This window comes from Aristolochia californica, unplaced genomic scaffold (genome assembly GCF_029961685.1).
Source record: "Aristolochia californica isolate CCGP_79_NKW_82.1479 unplaced genomic scaffold, dmAriCali1.0.hap1 SCAF_15, whole genome shotgun sequence".
In the NCBI taxonomy this organism is placed as follows: Eukaryota; Viridiplantae; Streptophyta; class Magnoliopsida; order Piperales; family Aristolochiaceae; genus Aristolochia; species Aristolochia californica.
The window spans coordinates 2,973,836-2,985,061 of record NW_027181826.1 but is presented as its reverse complement, the minus strand read 5'-3'; the positions used below and the strand labels follow the sequence as shown (position 1 = coordinate 2,985,061).

General features: G+C 43.7%; 1 protein-coding gene across 1 annotated transcript; it reads right to left on the bottom strand.

Annotated features, from left to right (window-relative positions):
* Window positions 1-2,333: 2,333 nt before the first annotated feature.
* Window positions 2,334-3,940, bottom strand: LOC137951573 (probable N-acetyltransferase HLS1). The gene is made up of 3 exons (XM_068798330.1): window positions 3,764-3,940; window positions 3,477-3,655; window positions 2,334-3,303 (listed from the first exon to the last, which is right to left on the bottom strand). The coding sequence occupies exons 1-3, from the start codon at window positions 3,938-3,940 to the stop codon at window positions 2,445-2,447; spliced, it is 1,215 nt and encodes a 404-aa protein (XP_068654431.1). The 3' UTR covers window positions 2,334-2,444.
* Window positions 3,941-11,226: the final 7,286 nt, after the last annotated feature.

Genomic DNA, 11,226 nt, shown 5'->3' with positions numbered 1-11,226 from the left:
TATTATTGCACTCGAAGCAAGTGTCATTTTATTTTTAATGACTCGCATGTAGAGTGCTATATTATAGAAATCCTTTTGCAGATTGCTGCTACTAGAAAAAGCGATGAATCCAAATTCAATCAGGTCACAAAACAATTACTGAAAACTCCAATCAGCAGGGCCCCTCTCCCCAATTGTGTTTAAGCTCGTACCAGAGGCAGTACAGAAGCATCAGGGTAATATCTTATATTTGGAAGTGATGAAGATGATATCTGCATGCCGACGATAGTGGTGCTTTAGAGATCTTTTTTCTTGAGTTGGGATCTTTATTTGATGGATAGCACGATAACTATAAAATAATTGCTTGGCATTTCTGAAGAAAAGGACAAGTAATGTATTGAATCATACCATACAGAAGCAAAAGTTTTTTTTTTTTTTTTAAACTTCAGGAGGTTTCTTCATGAGTCATCAAACAGAGGCAAATGTATTTCTATTTTTTAAACTTCAGGAGGTTTCTTCATGAGTCATCATCCCTTTTAAATATCTCCTGGACAGTAACAGGCAAAAGCAAAAGCCGAGTGAGTACTTAATGAAGCTCGGTAGCTTTTTAAGAACCAACTTCTTCTCTCTTTCTCAGGCCAGAAACCCGTTCAGAAAGCAGCCTGCGGAAGGTTCAGAGGGTCAGCGACGCAAAGCTTTAAAACAAGTAAACGCCCTTTTCATTATCGTAAACAGATGCGCAACTACTCACTTTGAAAAAGCAAATCTGCAGCATTGAGTCCGTCTCTTTAAAATAGGGTTTTCCGCGATTCTAACGGGAACGTGTGGGTTGGGGCAGCAGCGCCCCTTGAGAGACGGATTCACACTTCTTTTGCGGCACCGTCAATGGCGGTCCCCCGACTTTATTCAGGGTCGACGACCTTTTCCTGAGTAAAAGATTGGGGTGGGGATGGGATATTCAGTGAGCAATTTCATGCACGTTAGGAAAGCCCTGGAGTAATTTACTGCCATGGGACCCCTTTCACGGCGAGCAACACGACGGGACTACTCGAGGAGACTGCCACGAAAAGAGATGTGGAGGTGTTGGATTCGAAAAGTGCAGCTGTAAAAAGCCTCTGTGAGGCAAATCATCGAACAGTTGCTGCGCCAACCAGGTCGACTTGCCGTCTCGTAGGGATGCAATTATTGGCATATTTCACCCGTGTTTAATTAAAATTTATAGCCAAAAATCTAATTATTATTTCAAACATGGACGAATTTTTAATTAAAATAATTAAATATATATAAACTCACTTGAAAAATTGTCTATTATTTGTCATAGATACTAAAGTGATCCTTGCCGTTGAAGCCTAAGGATCCGATTAATAATGTCAACGGTGGACCTACCGGCGGGACTTGTACGAGGGAGTCTCCACAAAAAATGGACCAGTCGGAGCATGACGCGCCCAACCATCTAGAGTCCAAAACGAAGCATAAAAATGTAGCGTGGGATGGGGCCCAGGAAGAATAAGCTAACCCGGGGTGGGCCCACTTGAGCAATTTAAAATGATGAGGCTTGTCAAAATCGGTCACTGTCCCAATAGTTTCTAAGGGAACTCGAAAACTCGCCCGAGTTTACCTCTCTTTCGGTCTTCACCTTTCACGTCAGTGTTAACTACATTAAAAAATCAAATCCTCCACTGACGTGCCCCCACCCCACGTCAAACGCAAAAGTCGGCTTCGGCCTTTTTATTTATTTATTAATATTAATTAGCTGAATAAGTGGATTTTTATTAAAAAATCTGGTTAGTAAATAAATTTTTTATTTATAAAATAAGGTATTATAAAATTGTCCATAAGAGAGACTTGGTTCAATGGATATACGATATATCCCATCAAAAGTGGGGAAGACTGGTGTCTACTGAACCGTCCGCCACATGTCAACTCCAAGACGACTTGACTTAAGTGACACTTCACTCCGTCACTACTTATATTAATGATTTTTTTTTTTAATTTTTTTAAAATCATATAAGTCCCGGGAAAAAAGGAGAGTGGGCCCGTTACGTTAACGCATCGTCCCCGCCGAGGATATTCCAGTCTCTGGATGGATACATATCTTGCCCACAAAGCCGTTACAACCAGAAAAGCGACGATGACCCGTTAAAAAAGCGTCCATATTCCGGGTGGGACCGGCGTGGATTGACCGTATTTGTGATTCAGTTAAGAGGGTCCCATTCCCATCCCTCTCCCGTCGGATGGACCCTACCGGAGACGATAAAGACAATGTTCTGTTGCTTATCCTTGCACAACAACAAAAAAAAAAAAAAAAAAAAAAAGAGGCCAAAAAGGGCACAAAATCCATTATGTATCTCCTTCTCTTCCCAGGGGGATATTCGACTTCGCGTTACCGCTTTTTTCTCCGATTCCAAAACCGTTACTAAAAGGCAGCCGATATATAATAAAACGACTTTTTCTTTTTGTGCGAGTTAGATCTCTCTGGGGTCCACGAAGATGGACGGACCCGGGGGCGCCTTGGTCCAGTCACCGAGTGAGCCGTCGCTGTAGTCCTCGGCTAGTCGTTTGATGCACCACAGGTCCTCCGCGCACGATAGCTTCTTCCAGTAAGGGATGGCTAGCCTGAGCGGTTCGCAGCTGGCCACCTCCGTCACCACCACGCTGCACCCGTGGTCCTTGGCCAGGTTATGCGCATGGCTGCATAGCGCGCGCATCATCCCCACCTTGCGGGCCCCACATCCGCCCAGGCCGTACAGGAAGTGGAACCCGAACGGCTGGAACACCTCCGGCACCGAGGGTACACGCAGCCACGGCAACGCGCGGTCCACCAGCCTTGTCGTCTTCGCTAACCCCCGCTTCAGCCACGACACCCCGCGTACCTCCAGCTTGAACACCTCCTTACTGTTCCATACGCTCAGCATCGCCCACGACTCCGGCGGATTCGCCAGGAACCTCTCCGCTCCGGCGAAAATTTCGCCGGCCTCCACCGGCACCGCCAGGAAGGTCCCTAGACTCAGCTTGTTGGTCAGCACCGAGTCGATGTCGCGGGGGAAGAACTCCGTCGTGGCGAACCGCCGGCGATAGATACTCTCCGCGTCACGTGGGGAGAGTTTGATGATGGTGACCTGTTTGGAGACACCGACGCGATGAGCGTATACGGGTTGCACCAAGAGAGATGGGGTCCTGAACTTGGAGTAACCGCACCGATCGGTGAACAGTTTCACGGACGCTTCGTTGTCTTTCTCGGTCGCCATGTACGAGTACTCGGCTCCGTTCTCGCGAAACCATGCCTCCATACGTGAAACCAGTTTCAATCCAATACCCATTCGTCTATCAAATCCCAAGAAAAAAATAAATAATCAAGATGGGAATTTCGAAACTGCAATCGCATTTTCGTAACGAGTAATCATTATTAAATGCGTTTTTTTTTTTACTGAAAAGTAGTACGAATAAGAATCAGAGAAGTGGGTAGAGGATAGAGTACTGAAGGAAAGAACAGTTACCGGTGGGAAGGAGAAACGCGGAGGCCAAGGATATAGGCGACCTTCGTGTAAACTGGAACAAGGACGCTGCTCTGGGTGCCGCTCTTCGCGTTTCGAGCGAGCTTTTTGCCGCATGTAACGATCTTTACGCAGCCGCGAATGAGGCCCACGATTTCTCTCTCTACGCCCATCTCTGCTACCTGATAGAACAGATGATATTATAAGAAACCGAAACTGTGCACACGTTGAAAGCACAAAGAGAGTGTGTGTGAGTGTTCACAGTACAATCTACGAAGAACAGAACATACCAGCATGAGATACGCAGGAGAATGGCGGACCCTGCAAATGGGGTCGCCCATCATATCTGTGAAGAGAGACATCTTCCCACTGGGACCAACCTCACACAGTCTCTCCAACGCCTCCACGCCGGAGCAATCTCGCTCTGCGTCCAGCTCTCTCACTACCACGGCGCTTCCCTCTTCCATCTCTTTCCCCGAATGCGCGAATAAAACAGGAGAAAAGATAACCAAGTTCTACGCGAGGAAAGTGAGGAGGATTGTCGATAATCGAGAATCGAAACCACGGCTTTTTCGCAGGCGACGGAAATCGCCTGAATAAATCACGTGTGCCCGAAGCAACCCAGCCACAAGAAGAATCTCTCTTTTCCCTCCAGGTGAGAGAAAACACAGGGGAAAGAAAACACCCAAACAGAAGCAGCAGCAGCCAGCGAGAAAGAACGAAACCCTCTACTCCAAGATCTATCTATCTTTCTAACAATCAATATTCCTTCCTCTCTCTCTCTCTCTCTCTCTCTCTCTCTCTCTCTCTCTCTCTCTCTCTCTTCTTCTACTTCAGAACTAAGAACTGTATAAACAAAAAGGAAGAAACTCTCTATCTGCGACTACTCCATTCCACACTTTCTTTCGCATTGAGGTTCGGTAGTGAGTAGATTATCATTGGAGGGTTAATGGCTATAAATACCCACTCCCCGGGTGCACTTTCTCTCTCTATAATCCACCCATTGTAACTTTCCTTTTCTTGCTTCCTCTCTTTCTCTCTCTCTAGGAATAATAATCATCACGAAAAGGGCGACGGTGGGAAATGGCGGCTATGGCTGCGCAGTCTTGTGCCGCATTAATCATTTATTTCTACGGATGGGGGCTTTGCCATCATGAACTCATCCTAATCATTATCTTCATATCCTTCCTCGCGCATCATACATCTCCGACCATATACCCATCGCATCCCCCGACCTCGCACTCGGCTATTCTGTGGTTTATCTATGCAGGTCCCTCCCAAACGGTTCCATGACATGGATGATCAATGCGAGCATGGATGAGAGATGAGAATCGGATCTCCACTTCCGATTAACCGCCGTCGTGGGTGGAGCTACGTGGCGAGAAGCACGCCGCCCATTAGGCGAATCAGCTCCCTCTCCCTCGGCCTTCCGAACAAGACGCGTAGCGTGGAGTGGGACCCATCGTGATGTCCTCGGAATCTCATCCATCCAAGGATTACAGATGACTCGTCTGGGGGCCCACAGGAAAAAAAAGAGCATTTAGTGCACTAAGAGGAGGGGAGGGGCGGAAACTCGGAAGCTATGATTAGATATTAAAATCCAAAATTAAAAAAGCGAGAAACCGTTTCGACAATGATTTGGGAATCGCAACCGCGACGGCCGCCAACATCTCGCGAGAAATCGAGCTTCTCACCGATAGCGACCGCACATGACACGCGTACACACGGGTGTTGACGTGGGTGGCTATAGAGATAGAAACATGAGATTTATACTAATTCCGTAAAGAAACCAAAATAGCGGATATAAAGGAGGTGTTTTTCGGAATTTGGGGAGGGAGGGGGTTTAATGTAACGTTTTCTCGTCGGGGCTTGGGAAAGCTGGGATTTTTACGATGAATCCAAGACACGAAAGGACAATAAACCGGTTTTGTCTTTATCACGGTTATGTGGCGGCCGATACGCGGGATACCGGCATGCGACACGTAGACGTAGATCTAATGCCCCGGATGTCACATGCGACGATCGTCGTTACGAAAGTAAGCATTAAAATAAGGATTTTTTTTTTTTTTTGGGTTTTAAAAAGAAAGAATAATGGACCTTGAAAATGTGAATTAATGGGAGGTGGGAGATGATGGGTCTCGTTCTGATACGTGGCGGGCGGAAAGGTGGGAATAAAATTGATATTTTTGGGTTTGTGGGGAGGCGGCCCAATCAATCGCCATGATTGGTCCACCATCCTTCGGCGCATGATAGAGCACAACGCCCACGGTTCATGTTAGTCTCCTCTCCTTTTATTTTCATTTTTTTCCTCTTTATTGGGCTCTTTGTATTAGGGTTTGTCACAGTCCCTCTCTCTCAACACACAACCTGGGTCAAAATCAAGTGATATTAGAAGAGAAATTTGGAAAGATGTGGTGTAGTGATGTTCCACATGCTAAACAAGTTCAAAGCCACTAAGTCACTCACATGCTATAATGGTACATTATCTGGGAAGAAGTAGCACCACTTGTATCAATAATGCACCCACATCAATTCACTGATCGTAGTTAGAAAAGGCAAATATGATTATTTTGACGATGATGATTAGGGCGATGGAAAGAAAAGAATCGAAGATTGTGATCGTGATCTCATCGGCCAAATTGTTTTTTGGTAGCAACACTAGATGCTCTCCAATGAGAGAATGGATCAGGATTACTATGGAATCGGTATCTTTACATTGATATGAGACTAAGGGCTGGACCACCACGTTGTGGTGAATGATGTAGCAAATGCTTAGTAATTGATCTCATCACTTACGTCACTAACTCAATAGAATAAAAGCTCCTTGAATCTAGTAAGGATTGAAACCCAAAAAAAAAATTGAAGAAGCATGCAGTATAAGCTGGCTCTTGCTCGCATTACCATCTTTTTGAATAATACTAAGAAGGAGCAAAGAAGAAGATGGAAGGGATTCGGAACAAAACACGAGACAATGGCTTGGGAAGGATGAATATGAGGATCTTGTCCCCTCTCTACAAAATCTAGCTGGCTCTTTTGTTCTCGCGAGTTTAAGCAAATATTCTAATTCCGTAAGGCGCGAAGCACAACCAATGGTGTAGTGAGAAGAGTAAACAGAGTCTGCACATCAGGCATTGTTCCTTCCTGAACAATCACAGATGCTTCGCCTAATCCCACTCCGTTTGCTTAAACAAGTCCCTTCAAATCTAACCAGGTCTCCTACTGCTATCCGCTGCAAACATGTTACAATAATTTCGGGAATTTGTCTGGTCAAAGGAATGCAGGTGAGGAACTGGGAGATGACAAGGTCGTTAATGGCTTCCCACAAGTTGACTCCCATCTTGGAGAAACGAGTGGTGAATGGCGAGTGGTGTGGCTCGAGGAATGTTAAGGATTAGTTTAGGTGTGACCTGTGATCTTTAGACCTTTGGACCTCGACGTGTCTACATTAAGATTAAGGTTGTTGTCGTCGAGACCTGGAATTGACTAGCCTGATGCCTTATTTGGTCAAGTGGGAGCATTGGGTCTTTAAAGAAACTGTTGTTTAAGGATTTTGGAGATGCCAAGGCTCGTCGGGGCATTCCGTCGAACATGTTGTGTGCAGGTCAGGTAGAGGTCATGTCATGGGCCATCGCCCTCGACAAAGATAATCAAGGTAAACTAAACTATCTTGCGGGTGTATAATAAAACCCTCGACTCCTTGACTGCGAGGAAAGAAACGATCCCTCCAAACCTAACGACGCCGTTTATGGTTTTTCTATATTAAATCGCCTTTCAACGACCAGGAATTTGGTCTCGAGACTTTGAAAGTGAATGACTTTCTTCTTCCCTCACAAAGATCCAATTCCATTATCTACAGATGGATTGGTTAAAAGGCTCAGAACTCAAAGATGAGGAAGACTCTGAATGGTTTCCTCCTTTTTATCTTAAATCAGTTAGACAAATGAATGGATATGGAAAATGTCAGTGAGTCCTTCACCCATTTAAAAGAAGAAAAAATCTGGTGAATGGTTTTACCGAAACTTTTGGCATTGTTCTTCTCAAAGGAAAAGGCGCAGAGCGTCAAAAGATCTGAGGGGCGCGTTTGTCATCTTGCAGAGGTGTCACTGGACCAACGTCTCGGGCAAGGTGAGAATGGGACCGGAGATTACGAAAATGGCATCGGGCGAGCGTAGGGAGAAAGACGAAAAGATTAAGATGGAGCCTGTTTGATTTTGTCTGGTGTTGGAGGACAGCATAGAGGTTGACAGAGGGTAGAGGTGAAGGGGAGACAAAGCAGAGATTGCGTGGATCTTGTTTGTACTTTGGACTGGAATAGATTTGGGCAGCTGTCTCCTCTGCGTTTTGGTTTCCTCCCTCTTCTCTCTCTCTCTCTCTCCTCTCTGCATGGAATGGACCATCTCCCTGCCCATCCTCCTCTATGCTTCTCTTCCCTGTTCCCATTCACTGCATTGCGTGCATGGCCTAGAGAGAGACATGCAGAAGAGTGTCCATGGAAAGATGGGTCTAGTGCAGCAGATTGAAATCTTAAGGAGGGAGTAGACCTAGATATCATCCCTTACCACCAACCCTGTAACTGGTCAAGGCTTTCCTTTGATTTCCAAAAGCTCCCAAAGTCGAAAACCAGATAAAACAGTAAAGTTTTAAGAATAGGGTATTGGGTACCTTTCCTGGCACTTATACCACTTCCTTGTACTTCATGGGAAGACCAGACTCATTTTTTGTTTTAGGCTTCTGCCATGAAAGTTCTTTTTAAGTCTCAGTGCTTCTTTTCCTTCTGCCATGATGCATTGCACCATGTTTTCGGTATTGCAGTTCTAAAGAGGTACACTGGATCTGTAACAAGTTCTGCAGTCATGGCAGACAATAATTTCCATTTCTGTCTTCAATAATTCTCTGGAGAATAACTGAAAATGATCGTAAGTGAATCACAGATCCCCTGTGAGAAAGAAAACAAATCAACCAGGGCTATAGCACTGCTTCCTTGACACTGTAAATAAACAATCCTGAACGCTGATAATGGCTGTCAGCACATCAAATTTTTAATTGAAGAGTCTCTGCTCTAGTTAGAGATGATGAGCCAATCAAGCTCGCGGTGTAAGTCAGTCATAGCTCTCTTTTCACCTTCCCAAATTGCTCCCCACCTGGTATGTCCAGTCCAGTCAAAGATCAATAACCCTGCATAGCTTGTAAAGCTACGGTGGTCGGCTCGAAGCAATCTGCAGGTAAATAATCTCGATAAACAATTCCATCGCCGGGTCTTGTTTTATCAAGCTACAGCTGCATCTCTAAGCGAACCCCGAAATTCCAATTAAATGACGACATCCATGGAACATCTGGGATTTTACTGTCTTCCAACATGGGAAACATGAAGAAATTTTCCTCGAACGAACGAGAGGTAATGTCGATTCCAAGCTTATTCGTTCAAGACAGCCCGACATGAACAAATTAGCTGCTGACCTTTGAGGATCCATCTCATCTTCTTCTGGGTTTAAAATACTGATTTCACAGAAAAAACTAACCATCTAATCCAAGCTTAAAAGATTCAACTAGCCAGATTACAGCTAGTCAAATAAATCCCGAAACCCTTGCTTAATTCCCTGTAATTCGTCGTCAATGAGGTTCCGACTGGGGATTCTTTAATGAGATTCCAATTCAAAAGCGAACAATTACAAGACAAAATATTACATATTGGAGGTTTGTTTGATTTCGTAACTGTGTAAACATGAGTTGGAGCCAGTTTTGGTAGGATTCTCTGAAAACTTTGAGCAAGTGAAGTTCTTTTAGAATAACCAAAATATTTCCGATTTGATAAGAACATCGGGAAAGGTCTTGAAATCTGGTAAATGCACCAACCATCCCCATATTAATAACAAATTGCATTATGATTTACGAGTTCGGATCAAAACTAGGTGTTAATGGACCTGGTTTTTGGGCACGGAAACTTATAAACAAGGATGAGCTAGGCTGCAGCCTTTCTGCATGCAGGTATCCAGATTGGACGTAGGAAGATCGTGCAGGGCAGAGGTGACAGGTCCAACCCTGCCAGAAGAGGCAAAAAATTTCTATCCAGCAGCCGATGAGACGACGACTGTCAATATCAAAGCCAACTCGAAACTTTCAGAACTCTGCAAAATTCAACGCTCAAAGTTGATCTTCCAAAACGATCCTGTTGTTCCTACTTTTTTCTTTCCGCCGCAGTTATAAGGATGATTCGCCCTTCTCAATCTGGTTACCTGCTCAGGTTGGTTCATTTTCAGTAAACTGCGAAGATGCACAGGAACGATCTTTCCCCTTGCCACTTTGAACTCTCGCCATCAAAAGAGCCAATTTGTCACAATCATCCTTCCCTTTTAAAGGTTTTTTTTTTTTTTTCTTCTAAATTTTCCAGATCATGTTTCTGAATAATCATAATTCGTAGGGTTGGAAGTTGAAATCTCTCACCAATTGCCTGGAGCTCCCTTTGGCAAAAGTGATAACACTCCAAATTCAACCAGAGGAAGATTTCGACGAGAAAATGCCTTTCTGATCAAATTGAGTCGACAGAGATAAGATGCCCTCATATAAATGGACAACCTAAAAGTGACATGCATGATGCATCCAGGAAAGAAAAATTCCAAATATAGCTTCTTCAGGTGCCTTAAATTTCCAAATGCCACTATTCAACTATAATCAAAATACAGTCTTTGAAATCCAATGTTTTTAGCTGAAAATTCTTACCAGAAAAATTTGGTAGAATGATAATTTCCATTGAAACAAATTATCTTGTTAGTGCAATTTTTTTTCAAAAAATATTAAAAAATTATTTATAATAAAAATACGATTCCAGGAACTATTAGGGGTAAAATAGTAATTTGATAATTTTTTACTAAAATTATATTTACAAAAATATGATGTCAAAAAAGTGACATGCGAAAATATGACATCTAAAAAGGTTGTATTTGAAAATTACCCTTCTAGGAAACTCAAGTGCTCGCGCATTAACTTAAGTGACTATCTACATCAACAATCATACGTGTGAGTGACCAAAGTTAGACATTCCTAGAAGGCTTTCTAACCTCTCATCTTGGATAAACTTTTCCAATGAGTCTTTTAAAATTAACTTTTAATTCATAATAAATTTATCGGTTTTCTTAAAAAGGGTTTAGTAACTTTTGTTAATGAAATCACCTGCCTTCTCAAACTCTAGGGCAGGGTACCCCACCCACATTGTATTTAGGACAAGCATCCCTCATCATTTTATCCTTTGTGGGTGTGACCCAACTAACCAGGACTTTCAATTGGACCCGATTTCATCGACCGGTCCAGATTAAGGAAGCTAAATACCAGGCCCCACCAACATCTCCACTCTAAACAAAAGGAGACAACCGGGATAAGAACAAGACAAGCTACGTCATCATTAATCCCACGCGTGTGTATCATCATCATGGGAGTAGACATCATGGCTGATCAGATGATCTCATGTGACATGCATGATGAGGATGTGGGGTTGGGTGAGGTGGTCCCGTGAAATCTTGGTATTTATGAATAAGAACCCGGAGAATCACTTTGAAGGGGCTACTTGGCGTAGCTATGTTGGAAGTTTCCTGGCTACTGGATTCTCTCACAAACGCAGAGATTGAGAATCCCTAACGTTGGAAAGTTAATTCTCTAAGGAAAGTGGGGTATATTTGATTTCACTTTCTTTGGAAAAAACCAATCTCAAGGAATTTCAGAAGGATAAGAGGTTCTAAGTTGATAAGTACACAACGCGCCT